Consider the following 26,368-nt stretch of genomic DNA (forward strand, 5'->3'; position numbering starts at 1 on the left):
CTCTTTTCCTCTGTTGTATGTAAATATTTTCCTTGTTATCTTGAGCAACCTGACCCTTCGGAATCAGAGGAACAAACAGGCACTTCGTATTTTTATGTTTTGGACGCTTTTTTCGAACGCAAAATTCCTTAGAATTCTTATGAAATCTATTAGACTATGATTTATTAAAGAATTGATTTATTTGTGAGTATCTTGATCCGTTTTCCAAATTGGCTCTATTTAGTTTTTTATGATTTTTTTTTACATATTTTGCGATTCAATGTTGTTATTAATTTAAATTTTACTTTGTCTGTTTCAGCTGGTCCACACGTGGAGTTGACCGTCCAACAACATCCGGCGCACCGCGGGGGCGGCGCCACCACCCCCCTGCACCCTTCCTCACCACTGCTCCCCACAATGGCGTCGCCGCCCCCCTCCCGCCCCCTGCACCACCACCACTCTGCCCCCGCGCGCGATCGCATCACGGGACCACAACCTGTCGACTATAAAAAACAGGTATCACCGAAAATCTAAATACGTATAGTAATATTTATAAAAATCTCAATATAATATTCACTGAGTCGTAATAATATTATTGTATCATTATCCTCATTATTTAATCATCGCCAATAATTCAATTGAATCGATACAATTATGATTGAGATATTGTTAATCAATTATATTCGTTATAATATCAATGTGTCATTATTTTCATTAATACTATTTATTTTGTCTGTGTCACTTATTCAATTAAATCGATACAATTATCATTATAGTGAGTATGTCTGAGTTTGTCTTTATTCGTAAAGAAAGTATATTTCTCAATGTTTCAATAATACATTTTCTAATTGAGATTGAATATTTTGTTAATTAATTATATCTCTACATTGTTGAAAAACGATATGGCAACGTTGTGGAACTGGAAAAAGATAGCACCATCTGATTTGTTCAATGATAGACAAGGATATCAACAACAATGTTAATCATATAATGCAACATATATATTGTAACATGGGCCTCACTATATTATCATACAGTATTTTCTGTTCAGTACTGAGTACTATCTGAGTCAACATCAATTTATCTATTTATTTATTCTTTTCATTTATTGACAATCACAAATCATTATATCATACAATATGATAAGACAACAGGCAATGCCCAAAACTGTCCTCCCAAATTTTGATGAACAAAAGTTTTAAAAAAAGGAATAAGGTCATAATTTCACTTTCCACTTTCAACTCCAATTTTTACTCCAAATCTAACGACTAAACTAGAAAATTTCAATTTTTATGTTTGAAAACTAATTTAAAAAATATATATATTTCATTCAAATCTTCACTAATTGGTAATTATTGAGTAATTTTGCAATATTTTCAGCTAGAAAAGAAACACAACTTTTCTATTAGCACAGCTGTAGTACAATATTATAAATTATAATTGTACAAAAAATATTGCAAATATTTAATTGTCTCAATGCAAATTAATCAATATATTGCAGGTTGAACTGGAGAACGAACGCTTGCAGATGACGCGGGTGATGCTGGAACACGAGCAGAACTACGTGGAGATGCTGCGTAGCAACCTGGCGCGATGTCAGCAAGCCAGTCAGGAGAGCGACCTGACGCGACAGCTGCAGGCGGCTGAGCGACGTGTTCACACGCTGCAGCAGCAGATTGCTGCCTTGACCACCACGCAAGGCGGCAAGGAGGTAACTAACCAATGCAACAACACACATTGTAGGGGATAGGGGGATAGTTGTTAGGTTAGGTTGGTATGCTGGGTTACAGCTTCAAATTGTAGCATTGTAGGAGATGGGGAAATAGTTGTTAGGTTAGGTTTGGTTGATTATCGAATCGTAGATTGAGTTGACTGCGAGCGGTGCGTTCATAGGCTGCAGCGGTAGCGATATATCCTTTAACCATCTTGCAAGGCGGTAAGGAGGTAACTAATCAACAACACAACATTGTAGGGTATAAGGAAATAAGTGTTAGGTTAGGTTTGGTTGGTTATCAAAACATAGATTGGTTTAGCTGCAAGCGGCTGCACATTTTAAGGGATGGAAACAAGAGTGTAGCAAGGTGGTGACTGAAAACACAAAATATAAAGGGTAGGTTTGTTAGATTTATGGCTTGTTTGTAATGTATTATTAGGTTAGGTGAGTGAGTTTTCATGAAATATTTGAGGCTATGTTGAGAAAGAATCATCTCGAATGAAATATTTTGTTGTTCTACTTGAATTGTAGAGGATGAAAATCAGGTTGTATTTGAAGGAAATGTTAATGGTTGTAATCAACCAAGAACACACAATTGTATGGGGATGAAAAATAGAGTGTAGCCAGGTGGTAACTGAAAACACAGAATATTAAATATAGATTTGTTAGGTTGAAAGATTATTTGTTAGGTTTGGTTGGGTTGGGTTAGGTTAGGTGGGCGAGTATTAAGGAAATATGTGAGTAAATATTGAATGGATCAAACTTGGATGATAGAGGATGGAATACAGATTGAATATGTCTATTTGAAGAAAATGTTAATGGAGGTAATTGAAACAGGTAGATTATGGAAGTGAACCTACTTCAAAACATGGTGAATCAGACCACATGAGGCTGGTGAGATATACAAATTACAATCAATACAATACATGATTATAACCTCAACTGTTTATATTTGAATAGAAGCAGGATTAAAAGAATCTTGAGGAACGGCAAAAATTGCAAAAGAGGATGTTGGCGGATGTCATATTAGATGAGATTAGGATTATTTTTTGAGCTAGGAGAATTCAGTTAAAGGTTAAGGTTTGTTTAGGGGTTAGGTTATTGCTTTTAAATGACAAAATGGTATCATTTTCCAAAATTATTCGATAATAATTTTAGAATTTCGAATTAGGAGTATTGTCATTTCAGGTATGACAAAAAGCGCACTTGAGCGCCCAGGTATTTCTCATTTAGATTTCTAGCCCCTCGTGGGTGAAACACTCAATTTTTCAATAATTGTGTTATGTCATCTTTTACTAGACATGATCATCTTTGAGATCACAATCCAAATAAATCCACCTGTTAGTAGATCAAAGCTCAACATTTTGCAAATAAGGAGGAGTGTACTAGTCGTCCAAACTGAGCCAAAACCACTCAATAGGTCAATAATTTGCAATCTGGTGTTTTCTCAAAACACCAAAACAAATAACGAGTCTTGACTCATCTCGTGTGCAAAACTTGAACTTTGGTCTAATTGCCTTGGAGAATTTCCGGCTGACATTGTCCGTCCCCGTTGTATACCTGGTCCTGTTCTGAGGAATCTCTGACCGGACGGACACAATTTGCGCGCTAATTGCCTCAACTATGCTTGACCTGCTAAAATTTACTACTACAACTACTAGTATATACTATATACTAGTATATATTACTACTGGTGCTACTACTCTTGAATCATAGTGCTACATTTTGTTTTTAGAGAACTTTTCTTAAAAAATAACTGAGTTTCCGTATTGTGTTGCCACCGCCTTTGATGGCTGGCACGTGTGAAAAAACTGATAAATTACAATTTGAAAAAAAAAACTGATTGAAATCTAGGAGGTAGTGGATGTTGAAAACAATGGTTTGGTAGTTTGAGCTGTGTGTTCTATTTCGTCTCCTTCACCACCTCCCTCTCCTCCATCATCATCAACATCATCATCTTCTTCTTCTTTTTTTATTATTCTCCTTTTTCCTCTTATTCTTCTCCTCTTCATTCTACTTCTCCTCCTCCTCCTCATCATCATCATTACGGTACCTCAATTACTTTCTCCCCCTCTTCCTCTCCCTTCTTTTTCTCCTCCTCATTCTCCTTTTCCTTCTCTTCTCATTCTTTTCCTCTTCTCGTTGTCTTCATCCTCTCCTCTTCTTCCTCTCATTCCACCTGCTTCTCCTTTCTCTCCTCCTACTTCTCCTTTCCCTCCTCCTTCTTCGCTCCCTCCTCCTACTTCTCATTCTCCTCTTCCTGCCCCTTCTTCTTTTTCTTTTTTCTTCTCCTTTTCCTTCTGATCAATTTCCTCCTTCTTCTCCTCTTCCTCATCATCTCCTATACCCTCTCCCCATCTTCCTCCTTCTCTTTCTCCTCCTTCTCCTCTTCCTCCTCTCCTCCTCATCTCTCTTCTCATTCCTCCACCTGCTTCTCCGGTTCATACTCCTTCTTCTATCTTTCCCTACCTCCTCCTTCTCCTTCTTCCTTTTCTCGCTCTTCCTCCCCGTCACCCTCATCCTCTTATTGCTTCTTCTCCAGATCGCGTGATCTTGGTCAACAGTCTCTCTCACTCCCTCCTTACTCCACCTCCTTCTCTATCCTTCCCCACCACCCAAGTAGATGTGTTTATGTTAATTTGGTGGCCTGTCTTGTGGCAGGCTGAGGCTGAGCTATGCCAACCAACACCACCCATTGTCTCTTCTTTCTCGAGTTTTCCTATTATTTGTCTCTTGTCGTCAACTAATTACTTTTTTCTAGTTTAATTTATTAGTCGGCTCATCTTGATGCACAAACAATTTTTGGTTTGGCTTCACGCGGTGCTTGTGTTTCCTACAAAGAGGTTGTTTCATGCATTATCAAAAGAGAGTTTATTCAATTTTTTTGGGTTGATGTATAGGAAAAAGAGGAAATAATTAAAAATTATCGAATACTAGCTGCAACCTATTATTCGATCATTTAGAATGGAGTAGTTCAATTCTAATCGATTCGTCAAAAATTGAAAGACAACAAAATCTCTGATCTTTCATGCTTTAAATTTTCCCACATTCATTTCCCATTGGCTTTATCCATGACATCGAATATATAATATAACAATATCGAGTGACCTGGCTGGATCAGGTCTGGTTTCAGAGTTTTCAGGTCACACTTGATCAATTTCAGGTGACATATGAATGACATCAAAATTCCTTGTCTCTCATTTGCTTGTTTGAATTTTCCCCCACTCCACCCTCATCATGAGCTGCCTTGACAACGAAATCGTTGCTCTCTTAATGGTTAGCTTGTGATTGGTCAAATTCTCTCTTACTCAACTCCCATCAGCTGTCGTCATAAACTCCTCTCTCATCGCCTTGCTCTTGATTGGTAAAATTCTTCGTTACTCAAATACCATTGGCTTTTCTCATGAAAATCGTTACTCTCTCATTGGTCAACTTGGGATTTGTTAAATTCTTTTTTACTCAACTTCTATTTCTAGTATTTCTAGGTCGTATCACAAACTAATTTCTCTGGATGTTGGACGACACATCCAGAGGAGTTTATTCATAAATTCAGGAACATTACATATTATTTTTCCATACAGTTTCAATAATATAACAATATTCAAGGTTTTAAAAACGATACCTCACTATATAATATATATGAAGTATAATATATAATTTATAATATTTATGTGAAGCATTGGCAGTCGTCTTGACAACGAAATTGCTACTCTGTCATTAAGCAGTTCGTGATTGGTTAAATTCTTTCTTATTCAACTTTCATTGACTGTTGTCATGTCGGCAAAATTGCTGCTTACTATTGGCTGCCAAATAAGGGGAAAATTGATAATTATTCAAGGTCAGTAACTCATCAAACGAACTGAATATAGTTCAATAGAAGATAATGAATTTGAATCTCTTATTATTTATACATTTTAAATTATTTGAAACTTATTTACAGTTAAACCAAGAGTTTTATATTGTATAGAACTTGTTTGTCGAAATTCACATGGAAAATAATAATTAATTATACAATGGAAATGAAAATATTCAAATTAATTAATTTTTTTATTAATTTATATTTTCCACAAAGAAGCACTGATTGGGAGAGAAAAACTAAGGATACTCCTTGTACTATTTCTCTCCCAAATTTAGATAACATTTTAAAAGTACAAAATAGGGTTATAATTTCACTTTACTAGAATTTAGTCCAAATAAATAATTTATTTGTCTGTTCTAAAAACTAATGTTTTGGCTTGTGTATTTTATTTCTTTAAATTTGGTTATTCGATTGTAAGGTATTCAAAAATATATTTAAAACTATATTTCCTGGCATTCCGTATTTTCATAGATACATTAACAATAATTGTTCAATTTTTATGCAATTCGGTATTTTATGTGTGGTTCATTGATTATAAAAAAGTTTTTCAAGTTTCATAAAATTTTATTTATATAGAATGCTGATAGATAGAAGTGAATCTCTTAGGGAGATAGTGGCGTCTTATTCTGGGGAGTGATCGAATCGACTGCAGGGAAGCCAAAGAAACACCGATGCTGTTCAGACCTAGATAATCAAGTTTTATTTATATCATCATCTTGACGCCCAAACAGAACTGATCTTCTCACAAACGTGCGCTGCTAGAGAAAAAATGAAGATATTTCTGCGACACATATGTCAACACAATTTAAAGCTATTACTGGATTTAATGTGGAATTTTTATTGGGGAGAGATTAGTGCTTACTCGACCGAATGGAATTCGAGAATAAACCATTTGTACATTTTGTGTGTTGGAAATATTTTGTGTGAAATTTTTGTACTGAAATAGGTTTAGCATTCTGAAAGACCTTACTTCAGCCACCAATAATTGGAATGGAATTGGAGTAAAATAATCTTAATAGTCTGTGGCGTCATAAATCTCAAATTTTACATATTTTGTCTGTATTAAACAACACAACAATAAATTAATGTTTTCATTCATCTGGCTTTGTTACTGTCGTTATTGGAAAAATTGCTTTCCTATTTTCAAAAAAGGGTTAACAAGATTGAAGTCCTGGTGTACTTGAATCACTGAAATTATCAAAAACTCATTTTTTGACTATCATGTAGGAGACAGGCTGAATTCACCCAAAGATGTGAAACAAAGAGCAACATATTATTTTTCTCTTTTCTGTATAGGGCTACTTGTAATATAAATATAAAGAAAAATAAAAATCTCAGTACCCTTTTTGAAATATTTTATCACAACATATTTCAGACATTGATGCCATTTTCAAGCGATATGAAGTAAATAAACAACATCTTACTAATGGTGACATACTACAATAATGTATTTTGAGGTAGTTTTTCACCTTATCGAAAGTTTTGATTGTTATAATAGTACCTAGATAAGAACAATATGAATAACTAAATTTCTGTTGTATTTGAATGTTATGATAGAATCGTCAAATACATCCGTTTTCTTTCGTAAATAATGAAATATCTGGGCACCGAGCTTCGCTCGTCATTTTTATTTATTGATAAACAGAACACAATTCTCTAAAATGATTGTGTTTATATTTCACAGCTGGCTATATGTAATCTTATGATTTCGGGGATGCGATATTTTGTTTTTCACATACTTCTCGCTAACTCACATTTTTACTATCCACAGCTGTTTCAGCCAAAGATGAATAAATTATCCTTTTAATGTCGTTCAGCGAGTTTTCCCAAGGATGAAACCTGGTGCAATCGAATTTTTATATCATAAACCTACTATGTTTCAAATTTCGTGAAAATCGTTAGAGCCGTTTTCAAGATCCGTTGAATATAAATAACAATATATAAATATATAAAAATACAGTAATTGCTCGCTTAATATAATAGGATTCGTATATGTTAGCCTCATACAATGAATAGCCAATCTCTGAAATCTTTATTCAATATTCAGTTGAGACCTTAAAGTCTGGTTTTCTGCTAAAGTTTCATCAAAAACTTTTATGCCAATTTTTCACTGTAGTAGTGCATCAAATCTCCCATTATTATTATTATGCATTTCTATAGGGCAAATTGATAGTTCATCGTATTACTTCAGAATGTTTTGAATTTTGTTGGCTGTAATAATAAGGAAAATGAATATTGTCTATTTACATTATTAGTATGAAAATATTGAATCATAAATTACAGTTTGTAATATCATTAATGTTTGATTATTATCCAGTGCACGAATAAAGTTATTGAAATGTCCTGAGTCCCTTCCCAAGTTCAATAGGGGAAATGTCTAGCATATTTCATTAAAATCAATACTCAATATCAGACAGTAGGTGACAATGTAGGGGTGGAGCCCTAGATAGATTGTTCCCGTCTGTTCCCTGCTTTCAAAACAGACTTAAAAAAGAGAAAAAAGTAGGACAGCTTTGGCAAACATAGATAAAAAGGCGTGTGTGTTGTGGGGGAGGGGGACTAGACAGAGTGATATGATAGCTGAATTGAGATTCATGTCATATTGTCAGTATGGGTTGAATGGGGAGAATTGATGGTGTTTATGAGTAATGATGACAGTATGAAGTGAATCTCACTCTAGCTAGAGATGGAGAGTAGACTACCCACTGCGGCGATGAATAAAAAGGTTCATTGAACGGATGCAAGAAAAAAACAGCCTGCTATTATTTTGAACTTGTCTGTGAAGTGGGGTCTTATATCGTGAATATACGCAATATACCTTGAATGTCTTCTGAGTACATTGAATATACGTATTATACTTACACTCAAGAAATAAATAAGTTATAAGGGTATTACATTATGAATGTATTGCAGTTTCAAGAATATAATCAATATTAGTCTAATATTTATTGGATGGAAAAAACATCCAATATTCAGCAAAGAAAAACCAGGCTATTCCCAAAAATTTCGACTGAGTTTTCTCCCAATTATTTTAAGGCTGTGCAAACGGTAAAAATAAACTTTCTACTGGTGATATTTTTCATAGTTTTTCGATTTGTATATCATCAAGCTATCAAAATGAAAAAAGTTTCTTAGGAAAACATTTTTTCCGATCATTACTTTTTGAGATATAAGCGACTTAAGTTTAAAGTTTTGGGACAGAACATTTAAAATTCCGTAAGATATAAATCCATGAGATTTAGAGGAAATATTCTTTATGCCCTTCATGGTATTGTTGATCTAGTGAAACAAAAATTTTCCAAAAATATCAATTTTTGAGAATGTTATTCAATTTACTAAGAAAACTAAAAGTTATTTTTGGTGAATTGAATAACTTTTTCAAAAGATGATATTTTTAGAAAATGTTTGTTTTACTAGATCAACAATACCATAAAGAATCTATCCTCTAATTCTCTTGGATTTATCTTTTTCCGAATGTTCTGTCCTAAAAATTTAAACTTTAGTCGCTCATATCACAAAAAGTAATGATCGAAATAAAATGTTTTCCTGATAATAACTTTTCATTTTGATAGTTTGATGATATACAAATCGAAAAACTTTGAAAAAAATCATTAGTAGAAATTTTCTTTTTTGCCTTTGCACAGCCTTAAAATATTTAGGTTGTCCTTATTATTAATTTATTAGTTAATCATAGTCTCCCAGTATTGTAATACTTACTATTCTAGTTGTGTTGTGTAGGTACACTACGATAAATGATCCAATGTAATGGCTAATTACCTATTTCATGGCATGTCTTGCTGGAAAAATTCTATGTAATATTTCAAGTAAATAATCAAGACTGAACTGATCCCAAAAATTTGTTGGCTACTGCTCAAAGACGTGGCTTGTCGTCAAATGTAACTTAATTACTGAAAAGAAAGTTGAAACAAACATTTTTGATCCACTGCCAAAAAATTTCGGAAAGGAAGTATGTTCAAGAATTTTAATTTTACTTATTTACTATGAGTACCACGTGAGAATTTGAGTAATCGTTTTTCCAACATGAAATGTCTGCATAAGTTGTCATTCATTCATTACTTTGGACTTGATGTATTGAAAAAATAAGATGTCACATATTTAGATTATTTTATTATAGATATTAGGAACTTTTCCTCAACCTTGGAGACACTTTAAAGAATATGGGGAGGGGAAAGATGCCAGCAAAGCCCATAAAGAATTATAAAAATTGATTCAATTTCAATTTTTTTTTCATTTTGATCAGTTACCGTACAATGTACATAATAATGTTATGATTTGTGAGATTTTCAATTAATCACGAAAATTAATGAGAAATAGATGAATCTCAATATTATAAACATAATCTTAACAAGGTTTTGTAGATAAAAATCATCAGATAACAAACTATAAAAAACTAAAAAAAGGTAGCTAGGCTACTTATTTCTTCTAAACTTTTCATCCTCCCGAACATCAGTTACAAATGTTAAGTAAAGGAAATAGAAAAAATTAATTACTCTCTTTTACTTCAAAGTCATCTTCCATACATTTCGATTTGAATGGATCGTTATATCAATAAATTATTGTTATATTTAGTTTTGAAAATATATCTGATGCATCAATGAGGACTATCACTTTTTGCAAAAATCCTACATTTTTGTATTGTCCAATTCACCAAATTCTTTAGAAGTATAGAAATTAATCATTGCTGATGTTTTCATACGAATTTTCACTTCTTGAACAAACTTTCACTTTTGTGTTTTCTTAATAATCCTTCAAAAATAAATTAATTGAAATAATTAAAACGACAGTATTGTCTAATTCTGGGGATGACATTGCTGTAGTGAGATTCACTTTAAATTGTCAGAAATTTTTACAGCAACATTAATGTTTCCCATCCAACCAATGCTGACAGTTCAAAGCTAATAGCCTGATAGTGTATAGCCAGCTGCCTGGGAATCACTCACGTTTATTTAGGTCACAGTGGAATTTCGGCTGCTACAGTTCTGTGAACCCTAAAATTGCAACACAGCAAAAAATCGGCGAAAACAAATCGCACTCACGCGCACAGGCCCACAAGGTCGGACCGGTGGGTCATGACATCTTGCACAATTGATAATAAATTCGCGGAACTAATTTTGCGATAGTGCGGTAGTCTTTCTAGAACGCCACTCCAAGATGCACTTTCCAAGTCGGTTGCACAGTGTGTTGTGTCGTTCATGCAGTTAGGATGAAATATTATCGTATGTTTCCAAGTCTTGTGTACCAAATGTCGTTCTGTTAGTTTGATATTGTGTTCCAAATCGCCTATAATATCATTGTGTTTTTTCTTGTGTTTAATATCCAGTGTTTTGTGTGTTTTCAGTGCTGAATTAATATGCATTGTCTTCTTAGGACCATCACAGTTTAAACGGAGATTGATCAAATGTTAGTCTAAACCCAAAATTAAACTCATAATAAATGAGACGTTGTGAAATGAGCGAAATGAGCGTTAAACGTAGATGATGCATATGGGTCTTATCGAGTTGAATGTTGATCTTTTCTAAAAACGTGTCTTGTGTCCTACATCTTATAGTGTTTGTGTTGTCTTCTGTTGAACATTTTCAAAATCGTGTAGTCTGTTCAAATTTTGAGTTCCCTAAATTCGTGATTTGCTCAAGTGATCAAACCGAATATATTGTCTTTTCATCGAATAAAACAAAACTCTTATGTACTAGCTCTAGCTCTTGTGGTTATGTGTTAAAGATCTTGAAGAGATTATTTGATTTTGTGTTCAAAATTCCCTAAAATCGGGTGTTTCCGTTTGTTTTGAGTGTTCAAACCACACAGGTATCACATTTTTAACAACAAATAACTCATCACTTATCTACCGCAAACCGCCGTTCAAGGTTTAGTGGTCGGTTTTTATGCAAAACGTGTTGTGATCTATTGGAGATGATTGAGTTATTTGTAGCAGTGACGATCAGTGATTGTGCTAGTGTATTATGAAATCTTCCAGTTTTTGAGTTGATTTGTTTAGATGTTTTGGGATGGAATGTTGAATGTAAATGTGTTTGAGGATTCTGTTGAGAGATAGATCAGGTTTTAAATGTTGTTTTTGTGGGGAATATTCAGTTATACACTTTCATAACACAGTGATAATGACTCACAAAGAAATTGGAATATGCTTCAGATAGAGTGAGTAAATTTGTATCCTTCGATAGATTCACAATAATTGATAGAATTGATTTGGTAAATTCATAAAAATGTTTTGGATCAAATATTAGAAAGTGGATATTTATTATAATCAAATTAAAAGAAAAATATTTATTGCACTAAAATATTATGTACGTGCGTACGAAATTTAGATTATATATCCATTTATATATAAACAGCTGAGGTTATAACTTGTTTGGAGCTAGAATCTTCACTTAGATCTAAAGAACAATGATCTATCATTTTTTTGAGCCAATAAATAATTTTATCAAATGCTCAGATTAACAAGAAATTCATCATATTATGTATCATTAATTGATATTAATATGATGATTGACGGTATATGACATGTAAACAATTAATTCATGATAATTTCAATTACAGTAATAATTTTGTTGTATTACAAACACTGACTTGAAAACGAGTGCAATAATCGAGATCTTCAATAAAAAATGTACTCAAGTGTTTTTAATTACAAAAGATTTATTATTAACGTAGACTAGATCTGACATACGTATGTAAGCATGATTCCGTTATAACTGGTCTTTGCTCATATATCAATATTGTTCATTTTTTGTCATAAAAATGACATTCTTCCACTTTGTCCAATGGGAATTATTAAATTAAATTATTCTAATGAGAATTTTTTTATTCCTCTCAATTTTGAATTTCTACATGTCGAAAAAATTATTTCATCCTCCTCTATCAAGTAATAAGGATAGGATTTTTCCAACTATTCTGGTACCGTAGTCGATAGGTATTATAATTAAATATTCCATTGCAGTTTTTTGGCATGTGGTATCGTGTGTTACAACTTCTCTGGTATCAAATGCAATTGTTCATTTATAGATCAAATTTTTAAATTCTCTTTATTTGCATAATTTGTGCATTTTGTTTCAGCTTGATTCAAGTAGACTATGAGCTAGTAGGTTTTTTGTTTTAGACGTTAGTTTTGTCTTGTGAATATTTTTATCAGTATTTTCCTGTTTTTCATGCTTCTAGTACCGTACAAGTAGGCATGCAATGTATTTTTTATTAGAAAATATGTAGATCATTTAGATTGATTTGTTTTGATCAATTCGAAATAATTATAATTTATAACGAAATAATTGTGATTATTTAAAAAGGAACACATTCTGTACATCATTCCAATTCTCTTCATATATGTTAATGTCTACAAGTGATGTAAATAAAAATTGTTTGCTATGATAAATTCTACTAATTGTGAGGTGGCTACCACATGGAACTGGTTACAGCCTTCCTGAAGTCATAAAACATTCAAAAGACTAAAATCGATGTGTCTTACCAATATTTCGTCAATTTTGTTTCTAACATTGAATTTTTACTATTGTAAAACAAATAACTCTAACATAAACAGAACGTTTTGTGCTTCAAATATCTAAAATGTTGTAATTTCCTATTAAATATATTATGAACTTGATGTTGCTAAATTTTCTATACTTTTTAATATGGTATTTGACAAAATCATAAAAATATGGACCCTGATATGCATAGCTTGCATATCAGTTGTCGTTAACTTGTTGCCCATTCATAATCAGATAATACATTATTAAAAATATGTACAACCATTTATCTTCATCCTACATATCACAGTATTGAAAGTTATTAATAGGATCTCTTCTTAGTTGTGAAGTTCCATCCCAACTTGAACTGTTGTTCAATAATCCAATTACTATTCAATTTTACTTTTACAACAGTACACTACATACTTGTCCGGATGCGTTTCGAGGCATTAGGCTCCGTTTTCAGCATACAAGAGGTACTTAGATACTACTGGTACTTTCGAGTTATAATTAGGTACCCTGAAGATGGAGCGCTGTGCCTTGAAACGGGTTCTGACCTGAAGTTGGGTTTTCGTTTATGCGTAAATGCCGTCGTCAACCACGACAGGGTGAGGATCTCACATTGGGTAGATTTCAATTTGTCTAAATAACCTAAAAGATTATGTTTTAATGGGGGAGGATGAGTTTATACTTTTAAATGTTTTGATTCTTGAATAATAAACACAAATAATCAGAATTTATTTGATTAGCTGTTTTAGCACACTTGACAATATGAATGTCAACAATGCTTGTCGTCATCGACTGCGGCAGTTTACGCACAAACGAAAAAGCACCTTAAGATAAAAGGGTTTTACTGTTGTAAAAGTAAAACTCCTTACTCAGGTATCAAATTATTAAAATTTTTCACCTTAATATTAAATTATTGTCAAACAGTTCAAGCTAGTATGAACTAGGAAGAAATTCGTATTATCAACTTTCAATGATGTACAAGACAAGGTATTTAGATGAAAACGGTTGGGGTCATGAAATGTGTGCGTAGTGGCCAGCCAGCTAGATTAAATCATCGCCACCAACCGAGGTTTTCAACACCTATTAGCAATTTATGAAACGTATTTGTTAAAAACAGATGATTGAATATAAAATGACGTCAGCTGCACTGGAAATTTAGCAGAAAAATGCGCGTGACTCCTACCGTCTTCTTCTATATACCGTGGTACAAGATACTTGTGGGGAAAAAGCTGTGATTTTTCTAGGAACATCCCCCTTTTCAGAATCTAGGTTTCAAATTATTTTACCTGTATTTTTATTTCCTGATGTATTTTGCATAGTGTTCAGTATACACCTGTATTTTTATTTCCTGATGTATTTTTGCATATTGTCTAGTGTGCACCTGTATTTTATTTGCTGCTGTACTTTGCCTAGTGTTTATTGTATCAGTGATTTTGGGCTCGCACAGTACAGGCCTACTTGCCTACTATTGTTTCAGCTGCACTTACCCCTGTACATACTGTATCATTGTTCCCTTAACTACTACTTTTCTGTCGGTTTGCGTTTTGTTTCTTTTGCACTAATCTGTTGTCTTGTGTGTTTGTTTACGCTTTTGCAGCCTCTGCCCTTATCCCGACACTTGGTCGATTTCCCCCCGGGCTACGAGGGGGGCGACACCCCTCCGCCCCTCCCCTCTCGCAATCCACCTACCTCTCCCACCCCCTCCTTCCTTGCCACCCCTCCGCCCCTCCCGCCGCGTCAGTACTTGCTTCAATCGGACAAACTAACCTCCTCTGGTGCTGATTTCTTCTTGACCACTTCATCTAACCACAGTGTAAGTATACTTAACACCAACACAACCACATTAATTGAAATGATTGGAGGAGGCATTTTAACATAATACTACCCCTGTCATAAAGAGTTTATCAGAACAGGGAACTTATAGTCTAAAATTACTTCACTTATATGGGCTACTTTATTCAAATTAATTAAAACCAATATAAAACTTGTGGTAAACCATTTTAAAAATGTTTTAATAAAAGGGTACTACAATTTTTTTATTGTTGTTATTGAATTTATAGTCTGTATAAAATAAGTTCAGATTTGGATAAAATATAAAGCTGGGTTTACACCAAAGTTATTGACAAAATGTTACTTAATCCTTATAGATTCTATTAGATTGAATGGAACTTGACAAACACATATGTTCATCATGTGTATGATTAGTTATGATCAATCTAATAAAATCTATAATGATTAAGTTATTAACGTTTTGTTAATAACTTTGGTGTAAACGCAGCTTAAGTGTTGCCAAATTGTGCAAAATTTTAATCTTCTTATGCAAGCCAGTATGACTGGATGTATTCGAATTGACAACTCTGCATCGACTGTGTTGTCGAATTGAATGCATCCTGTCAGCTGGCATATTGGCTTGCATGAAAAAATTAAATTTTTGCAAAATTTGGCAACACGGATATTTTCTCCAAGTCTCAACTTATTTGATACAGACTATGGCTGAAAATTGAAGGCGTGTGCCCACATATTAGTATCTGGTACAGTGACAATATTATCCTCATCAGTTATAAAGTGACTGTTCATACTCGCTCGGACAGGCTGAGTGGGAATACTGTAGTCTCATTAGAAGTCGGGCGGATTATATTTTTACTGTATGGGAAAAGTAAACTAATATAGATCTGTGGGAATCCAGTTCATGAAGAATTTCGAACCACTGGAAACTGATCATGAAAGGTCAGAACTAAAATGTCAACGCTACAGGATATCTATACCACCATAACTTCGAGTATTTAAAAATTATTCATTTGGTCAGAAATATTTTGGGTGTGAAAAATGCATTGGGTAAAGTCTGAGCGTATTGTTACTATCAAGTTTACATTGAACAGACATTACAAGAGGCAAGAGTTTTTTATTCAATTTTTAAATTTTCACAGTATAGAGAGGATAATTTTTGAGTAACCTATAAACAAAGCTGAATTGTTTTTGCAAACATTTTTATTAAGAGTAAGACAAAAATTGCCTGATAATATTCCTTTTTTTATAAAAGTCCTCATCTATCCTATGCATAATCCTGTTCGACCATTGTCTATCTCATCAGTTATTTATTTATTGCAGGAAAAAACGAAAGTACAATTAATTAGTATGCAAAATACATATCTTCCTCTATAAAACTAATAAAATTCATAAGTTGACAAAATACATTCATCCCACTACAAAATAATTTTATTATAAAACAACAGGCTACACAAATATTATAGTGTTCCCCCAATATCCCTAATAATTATTATCGACCATAATAATGTAACATTCATAATATTAATCAATTTACCATGCTTTATTGGACTTGGCTCTATGATTTCATTTTAATATTAACATACCTACTTATTCTCACTACTTCGGTGACCTAACCGTTTCACTAAAAACAAAAACTGTGATTGGGATTAATTATTTCAAGGTTTTGGTAGGATATTAATCAATTTAATTCCAAATAGGTTGATTCTCTCAAACTCCATTATTTTAATTTTAATTCAAGAATACTCATTAAAACCAAAACTAGTTACACAGGACTATAAGGTTACTTATATTCTTCTCCTACTTCTGAATCTCACTGGTTAAAGAAAAAAAAGTCACTGATGAAATATAATTTTTTCTTGGAGCATGCAGGGTTCTTGAATTCAGCACCTCTATTCTTTCCAACTGGTTTCATTATTATAAATGGTGGAAGTTCACAACTATGGGACCCAGGATATTAGGTGATCTAGATTCCTAATCAGAAATTTACAATCTCTTGAAAAAGCTGAATTTTTCTTGTGTTGAAAATACATTCATACTTGCACATTTCACGTGACAGCAAATAATATCAAAATATTTGAGATAAGAAAACTCCAGGGATGATTTTTTTTTTTAATTGAAAGTTCTGATTACTTGAAAAAACTTTAGCCTATATTCTTTGTTATTTTTAAATAGTTGAAAATTAGGTAAAAATAATTTTAGACGAGTGAGGTATCTGTAATAGTTGAACTGTACAACTAAACAAATCCGTTTTAAAATAGTAAAAGTTTAATTGGTTGATATTTTTCATATGTTGGAAGCAAGTATACTCCCCAATGAATGAAGTGTAATGTTTTGAAAATAATTCAGAATAATTTAATTTGATTGATCCACACCTAAAATCAAATGTAATATTTATCAGTAAAACTAGAAATAAGCTTAAAAATTTCAAATAGTCAGTAAAAAGTACACTAAGATTTTAAAATACTCCATCGAAAACGAAGTTTGCAGTATGAAAATGCAAATAGTGTTTAGGAAATTCACTTAGAATGAATAAATAAATATAACTTGTGTAAATTGATGCTCATGAAATATAACGTTTCTAAAAAACGTTTCGATTGCAATAGGCTTCAACAAATTCTTTAATTTATGCTTTAGAATTCAGATCAGATTGAAAAATGGCGATTGTCTCATGAGAAAGGAATGAAAGACTTGAAAATAAAGAAGATTACTTTGTTACATAATGCATACAGTTGTGCTACTTACTTAGTACGTAGATTGACAATAATTTACTATACTTTATGTGAATGAATTCCCTTCTTCCCACGTCACTGGAAGCTACAAGGCTCTAGTGAATTTCTAATTCTATTAAACGATTGTCAAGTAGCTCTACTATTAATAAAAGTGGGCCAATTTCTCAAAAGAATTGTGTGAAGTAGATAGAATTCCCACTTTGAATTTATATCAATTACTATTCTTGTAATTCATTCAGCTTTAGCCACTATTAGACTGTCATCAAGAAGGTTACCTTACCATTCATGGGAAAGATATTCAGTTTGGTCGCTAGTACATCAGCTATGAAAATTATTAATATTTGTTGGTTTCTCAAAATTATCGAATTATATTTTCCTGATCTATTCTTTAAATTAAATAATTCATGTGTCAGCTATGAAAAAATAAAGAATGAGTTTTCATTCACGTTTTTTTCATTTTAATACCGACAAGCAGTCATTGAGTTTTAATGTAAGAAACAAATTGTCTACTTACAGAATGTTTTTCCATTTTATACACATTCGTTTTATAATATCATGTTTTTCACCAATATTATTTATTTGAGAGCACCGGTTTGCCAACAGGGTTCAAGCTTTGACTATAGAAAGGATTCTTTATATAGTCAAAGGTTCAAGTCTCATATCTAATTTCCCAAAATTTCTCTCATTTCAACAGAAATGACTGTTTAAATTCCATTCAATTACATGAATATAGTTCTATCAATTAAATTACCTAATTCTTGATTTTTTTTCAATTCTTCGTTCTAAAAGTAATAAAAGCTCATCCCGTTCCTCCAAATTTTCGTTGAACTACTATTGGCAATTTTTTCATCTAGATTTTGATCATTTCACACACAGAGCTTTGACATAATTTTTCCCCAATAAATAGCCGAAAAGAAAAATTTATTGTTTCTTTTAAATAGATATGGTGAAAAAGAGAAGTAAATCTTGTCAAAATTCTCTCCTATGAGACATCTGCAATGAAGTGTTAGGTATTTGTGACTGTATATTGAAGAATATTATTTAAAAAATGCAATGTTATTGAAATTTCCTGTGAGTATGAAATTTGGTCATTAATTATTTTCAGCAGCATGTGCCTTTTATACAGTTACTTTTGATTTTTCCTTATTCATTTAGTTAATGTTTGTGCATTGCTTCATGTGTCTGCATATTCAAATAGTCGTAGAAAGTGTAGCAATTGTGGTCAATAGAATAGGTAGTTCACTATTGCATTGCTGTTTCCGTATCTTTCTAATTTCCTGTTATTTCTTGTATCTTGTAATAGTAAGAAATGTAGAAAATAAAAGTTTATTTTCACATATTATACCATCATCTAGTTCAGCGTTGTATAAGAATAGGTAGAAACCGGTCAATAAGATTTGTAGAGTAAAAAACCATAGTCCTGTATTCTGTAACTCAAAGTGCTCAAAATGTAGTATGCTATCAACAATACTATTTTCAAGTTATCTCAATCTAGAGGAATAAAATCACCACTTTGCTCAACAATAAATTCTAGTTTTCAATTATTTAAAATAATCCTGCAACATGCAACGTCAAAAATTAATCATGGACCATTGTTAATATATTGAAAAACTGCAAAATTTGTGAAGAATATTAGAAATTTATGTTTTTTTGTTTGGTTTATTTGGATATGTTATAAATGCTATAAATTATTCTGATTTAATTTTGTCAAATTTTTCGAGTAAATTAAAATTCATATAAATTGATTCTGTTAAATTGGTATTTACTGGACGCAACGGGACGTATAGTTGACGGATACTTTTAATGAGTAGATAATCTTTTCTAGCGTTTATTTTGATAGGGCTACTTTTAAGTACAAATACAAATAATTTTAAAATAAAATAATATATGGGTTTTATTGTATCTTTGTATTTTAAAAAATATATATTCATTTGTTCTGTTCTCATCAAAATATTTTGATCAGACTTACGTTTCATGAAGTGATGAATGTAATGTCTAAGGGGTTTGGAAAAAAATTTTTCTACTGATATTTTTGATCTCAGTCAGGCCATAAAAAATAAGTTTGTTAGAAAATTATAATGTTACAGGTTACAAGATTAGAATGAGTTGTGTAAAAAATAAAATAGAAGACTAAGACAACTCCATTCTAATATTTATGTTGATTCTATCAAAAGATGAAATGCTTGAATATGATATGAAACAGTGTATTCTGTTTTGTAGATATTAAAATCATTACATTTTAGGTTTCAACCTGAAATGATGTATTTGTACAATTATTACAGTTGTTGTTTTTATGTCGATGTCAATTATTATGATGTTGTGTGTTTGCAGCCGATTGGAACACCAGTCCACAAACACCATCGCACCAAGTCAAGTCCCGACACGTTGAATGCAAGCAGCATGGCTGAAGGTAACCAAATATATCATTATAATATTAGAATAATGATAGTTTTGCGCATTTCAACAGATATGACATCAAGTAATGAGATTTTATAAGCAGCCACAGCCGCTTATAAATTTATTCAATGTTGAAAATCGCCATAATCAACACAATTTATCAATATTTTATTCAAGAAACCCCTATTATGGCTGTAATTTATACAATTAACTGAACTTCACTTAGTTTAACCTTTATTGTTTATTAATAGAAACAATATAAAACTTGTAGTACCCGTTTTATTTAAAGCATTTTAAACTTTAAAACATTTCAAGTTTTAAATAAAAAGGGTACTACAAGTTTTATATTGTTTCTATCAATTAGAATAAAGTGGCCCATATTATAAGTGAAGTGATTTTATTGTATATGTATCCATTAAAAATCGAAACAGTTTATTCGTCAAGGAATACTATAAACGGTCATTTCTTTAGAGTGGCATTACGGTAACTGTTTACATTACTATATATTTTACAGTTCGGGTTGAAAGAGGATTAGAATTATGATCTGTGAAAATCATAGAATTATCGATGAGATTACAGAAAAATATAGTGGAACATTTCAATATTTCTGAAGGGTTGTCAAATATTTGTGTATGCATAATCATTATAATTTGTGAGTGTTGCTACATAAGAAAGAGTTTTCAGCTTTATTGTTGACTGTTTTTCATGCAACAAAGAAGTGACCAGTTTGAATGGAAGTCCAACTGACGAGGAATGTGAGTTTAATTCAAGACTATAATAAAACATTTTTGTTGCAATTTATGATTACATGATTAATGTACCCACTATTATGCTATAAAAAAATTTCTCTTCAATTATATTGTAATTTACTAGTCTGTTGATTTTAATTGTCCATTAAAAGGAAATTATCCAATAAGGATATTATATTAAGGATAAAATTATTTGTCCAATAAGGAAATTTTTCTCATCTCTACTCTGAAAAGAGTGAGTTTTCATTTGTTGCTACTCGTATATAAACATTGTTTGAGTTAGTTTACTAAATTATAACCTTCTGTCTATGTACCATAATTTTTCAATGTGTCTGTTATTTTTCAAAAGTTCAAATTCTATGATAATGTTGATTAGATTTTTCTAAGTAGCTACTTGATTCATGAGAAACACTTTCCTTTGTTCAATTTGATTACATTCATGATAAACTAAGCTCATGTTATGATTTATTCAATTTCATTTCTTGTTTATTAAGAAGTTTTCTGAAGTCTGAGGTCTGCCAACTTCAGGGGGGCAAAACTTGGACAGTTGCTGAATCAAACACCATAAACTAGAATAGTGTATATCACTTTTTACAGATTCTATGACACATCAAAACTAAGATGTTCTTTTCCAAACACTCTGTATATTATCAGAAACAAATTGAACAAGAACACCTTGTTTGTCTATTACATGAGTCAAAATTAAAAAATTGACAGTGAAATTTACTTTTTACCTTAATGATTCTCGAAAGACCTATTAAATATATTTTCAAAGTTTGTATTTACTTCTATTCAATTTTTAAAGCTGTTTATTAATCTCCCTGTTTTTAATAAGCTTCTAAAGAGATTTTAAGACAGTGAGTTAGAAATTAGGGAGTTACGGTAATGTACATTTATTTTATTCTCCAATCTAACCTATGAGGAATCTCCAAGTAATATTGTGATAATCTTTACTTGACAGTGATTATCTTTCGTATTATCACACAAAGTTTTTAATAGCATTATTCGATCATGATCTAGTCTAGTTGAATTATTCTTTGTTATAACAAGTGAAAAATAATGGCGATAAATTATTGTCCCATCGAATTCAGTAAAATAAAAATTTTCAAAATTATGATGATTTTCAACTAATGTAAAGAAATACATTATTATTATTTTATGCATAAGATTATAAACTGAAAAAATGAAAGCAACTCATATTTTTGACATGCTATAAAATAATGTTTTCCTACAGTTACGTTGAAAAGTGGCCATTGCTGCACTGATTACAGAACGCAAAGAATCACTTTTCCGCTCTAGTGCGGGAAAAATTTTTCTGCACTCCAGATTTGCAACATGGCAACGCAAAATACTTAGTAGGTTATATGGAGCAACAGTGCAGCAAAATCAAAATGAAGTTGGTAACAGTGACTGGGCTGCTATAGTGAGCAGAGGTGCAACGAAGCACAACGCACTAATTATTAGTATTAGATATTATAACCAAGGACAACATTTTTATTCAATTTGACAATAAATTAAGGTTTTTATCAATAATAAAATTACACAGAAAAACATTTGATGGATTTCAGGCAATTTTACCCATGATTACCCACTTCTCATATTCAATGGTAACTGTAGGAAAAACTTAATGTGAAATACGTGCGCAAAGTTCCTCTGCTGCACTCAAGAAGCCATTCCGCCCTCGCCTACGGCTCGGGCGTAATAGTATATTTCGCACCTAGGGCCGAAAATGAGATATTTCCGGCTCGAAATTGGTTTTTAAGTCTGAGGCCGTAGGCCGAGGACTAGAAAAGATTGAGAGCTGGAAATACATTTTTGCCCATGGTGCGAACGCTATTTTTCACCACACCAAAAAAAAACTTCCCAATATATAAGAAATTAAAAAATAAATAAAATTCAAACAGCCTATTTTGATAGTTTGAATCTTGGTTATGACAACTTTCACTGTCAATTAATTTCAATATTACTAATTAATAATTTACAATAGTGACAATATTTTTATACTATTAATATTTCGAATAATTATTTGAATTTTTATAGCTCGCGCTTTGCGCCTGGTGCAATATCTCATGGATAGATGGATGAATAGAATTTTCATTACTATTTTGAAATAATGTGATTAAAAAATTAATATAATTGCATATTTCACAGTTTTGTCTCAAAATATATCTAAAAAATTGTTTGAAATTTAAATTACGGTAACTAATATAAAAAATAGCTAATAAAAGTCGAAATTCATCGACAAAAAAAATGTCACTGACCGAGGTTCGAACCTAGATCATGTTTGTAATTCACTGAGCTTTGAGAGTTCTGATGTACTACGCCTTTACGCTCTCGGCCATTGTATAATTTTGATCGAAGAGGCCTGTAAGTCAGGTAACGTATGTAGGCTACTATAATATAGTGTAGGCCTATAGCGGCAAACTTGAAGCCGGTTTGCCGGCATTTTCACAACAAAATATTGCTCTGAAAATAGTTAAATCATAGAGAAAACATTCGAAGATTTAATCTTGAGTGGGCCTAATGTTTTCTCTATATGGTTTGATATTGAAGAAAAATTATCTAAAAGTTTTAATAATGAATTACGGAAAAATTACTAGGAATTTCTCAGTCAAGGCTGAGTTTCACCAGTTGGCTTACCTTAAACTTTGGATCTCTGCTGTATTTTCCTATTATTATTGTTGATTGTATTGCATTAAGAAGTGGAATTCGATAATAAAAAAGAAACAATTATTACTCTACCTCACTTTTAAATATTGATACAATTATTGTACTTTGATTTCAAATTCGATTCTTCACTTTTAAAGACTTGCGATACTTACCTTTCTGACAATGGACAATGCAGCCAATATTATATTGTTGAGGCTATGGAGATATCATCGTATTCTATTGTTTGATATCAAAAACACAATAATAAATATTAAATTATGAAACAGTAATTCATAAAATATATTATAGACATGATACCGCGATTCACGATACATAATTATATAGATTATTACAGTCGTTATGAGATTATCTATATGATTTTTGTGAGATCGGACACGATCAGCTGTTATTCAAGGTCATTTTACAGCCCTAGGGCCGTAAAGTTTTACCGGCCTGGTCGGAAAACAATCACTTTCGGCCTCCATATGACGCACGTAAACCAGCTCATTACATCCAAGTGTGGCGAAAACGTTTCTTTCGGTGCAGCAAACTGTCACTTTGCGCACTAGTTGCACAAATAACTAATATCATTAATAAAAACAATATAAAGCTTGTAGTACCCTTCTTATTTAAAACATTTTAAAACTTTAAAACATTTCAACGACTAGCTTCGACCTACTTTGGCCATTTTCAATGTCGGAATGGCCAAAGTTTGGTCGGAACTAGTCGTTGAAATGTTTTAAAGTTTTAAATAAAAAGGGTACTACAAGTTTTATATTATTTTTATTAATTTGAATAAAGTAGCCCATATAAGTGAAGTGATTTCATGTATATCATTATATAAATAGTGATGATCAGAATAAAGTAATCCACTTTGTACTGATAACTAGCCTCTGATAAGAAACTCTCTCTTTTCGCCTAGCTTCCTATCGAAAAGCAGATAAGAATAGATTCTATCAATTATTGTTTCCCGGCGAAGTGCTGAGCAAAATTCTCTGTTAGTCACAAATCAGTAAATAACTTGTATATTCGTCATGATGAATCAACATTATTTGACAATTGACACATGTTATTGTTTGAAGTGTGGTGAGTGAATAGAAGTGGATCTAAAATTAGTTTTTTATTATTCTAGTGTACCGTATGCAATTTGTTAAGTGGAATAGGTATGTCGGGTATAAGGAAAATAGTAGGGCACAAAGCTCTGTCATTACTATTCAGTGAAGTTAAAAAGTTAGGTTAATAGATTAATATTGATCTGAAAACTTGTAGGCTTATTTCCACCATTAACCATCAATCTTTAGTATAGATAGATTCTATCAGGACCTCCTATATACTACCTATAGATAGTATATATAGGATATAGTATATAGGAAGACCTGATTCTATGCTGTAGTGATTCATCACAGGTCACAGGTATAAATTAATTTTGGGCGATTTGTTGGTAAATGTTGAAATTATATTAGCTTGAAGTGATAAAATTGTTATGTTAGGACGTTTGATAAAACCATAACTGACAGCAATATAAATAATTGGTACATCTAACCCAAATAAATTGAATTAAAAATTTAGTTCCTCGCTTCAACATTTCAGATCATTTAATAAATCCAGGTTAACTCGTAAATCCATTAATTTGAAGTTGAAGATAGATAATAGTAGGTTTATTTATTTGTAAATAAAATAAATGATTTGTCCTGCAAGTAGCAATTTATGCAATTTGTTCTGTATTTTAAAGCAGGTGAAATATTGGCATAAGCTATTGAATCAAATAAGTGAAGTATTCAATGAGGTGTGTTGAACTATTTCAAGAAGTTCTATTCTAATAATATTGCGTCGATCGTTCTCAGTTTCCTGATGTGAAAAAATGCTTTTTTCTTCCAGATCATTACCATAAATTTATACAATTTATGCAATTTGTGCTGTATTTTGAAGCAGGTGAAATATTGTCATAAGCTATTAAATCAAATAAGTGAAAATGTTCAATGCGGTGTTGAAAAGTTTCAAGAACTTCTATTCTAATATATTGCGTCGATTGTTCGTATATTTCCATCATAAAGTTGTTCCCATAAAGATCAGAAGCCAAATACCAAAAGTATGAGTAAATTCAAAGTTCAAATTATTTTAAAATATTGGTAACATAAACTTCTTTCTTGGATTCTCTTCTGAGGCATGTTGAGCTAAATTGTGGCTCTTCCACTTGAACGAATAAACCCACTATAAACGAAATTTGGAAAGAATCGAAGATTGTCTGGAATACAATGTACTCTTTACTCAGATAATATTTCCATAGTCTTACCCAAGAATAGTATATAGATAGAATAGTATATAGCTGAATCTGACCTGCCTGTTGGAGTATAAACATGTTCATCCACCTTATGTCCAATAGAATTAATGAAATAATATCATTTTTTCTAGCTTCAAAGGGTACAATTTACCCTTCACTTGAATAATATTTTCATAGTTTGAATAGTCTAGTTGAGTATGAGCTTGTTAATCAACCTTATGTCATTCCAAAAACATTAATTAACAATAAATAATTCATTTTTGTTTGTTTTTGTAGCTTCAAAGCGTCTGATTGACACGGAGTGCTTGCACGAACTGTCAATAGGGGGCGCCAAGCGGACGCGGGGGGGCGTCGCCTGGGACGTGGACTCGCCCCGTTCCACCCCTCCTGGCACTCCACCGCCCCCCTACGCCATCCCGCCCGCACCCGGGGGCGGCGCCGCCCCTGACGAGATCAGCGACATCACGCCCGATGACACCGATAAGGTACCCAATTGTTTCTATTGTGATATTCACATTGTAAAGTCAGTCGGAATTATAGGATACAGAGTTGCCGATTCTCTGTTACCACCGCCTACTGTATTCAATTGCTGTGATATGAGTAATTCCGATGTAATATTAATTGATGATTCCTGGTACACTGTTGAAAATGAACACTTGCCTTTAGAAAGTACTCCGTCTAAAAGTAGTGAGTAAGTGATAAAGATTTGTTTTTCTACTTA

General features: G+C 32.2%; 1 protein-coding gene across 4 annotated transcripts in view; it reads left to right on the top strand.

The window, feature by feature from the left end:
* The window catches only part of LOC120350362 (rho guanine nucleotide exchange factor 12-like), an 84,847-nt gene that overhangs the window by 56,126 nt on the left and 2,353 nt on the right, over positions 1-26,368 (top strand). Inside the window, exons 5-10 of one of the 4 annotated variants that reach the window (XM_039423332.1) lie at positions 299-495; positions 1,481-1,690; positions 14,652-14,867; positions 19,903-19,981; positions 20,685-20,723; positions 25,924-26,132. In XM_039423332.1, the coding sequence (XP_039279266.1) occupies positions 299-495; positions 1,481-1,690; positions 14,652-14,867; positions 19,903-19,981; positions 20,685-20,723; positions 25,924-26,132 (950 nt within the window). The remainder of the gene's footprint in view (positions 1-298; positions 496-1,480; positions 1,691-14,651; positions 14,868-19,902; positions 19,982-20,684; positions 20,724-25,923; positions 26,133-26,368) is intronic. The other 3 variants (XM_039423334.1, XM_039423333.1, XM_039423335.1) reach the window with 3 other exon arrangements.

The sequence above is a fragment of the Nilaparvata lugens genome, chromosome 3 (genome assembly GCF_014356525.2).
Source record: "Nilaparvata lugens isolate BPH chromosome 3, ASM1435652v1, whole genome shotgun sequence".
Lineage (NCBI taxonomy): Eukaryota > Metazoa > Arthropoda > Insecta > Hemiptera > Delphacidae > Nilaparvata > Nilaparvata lugens.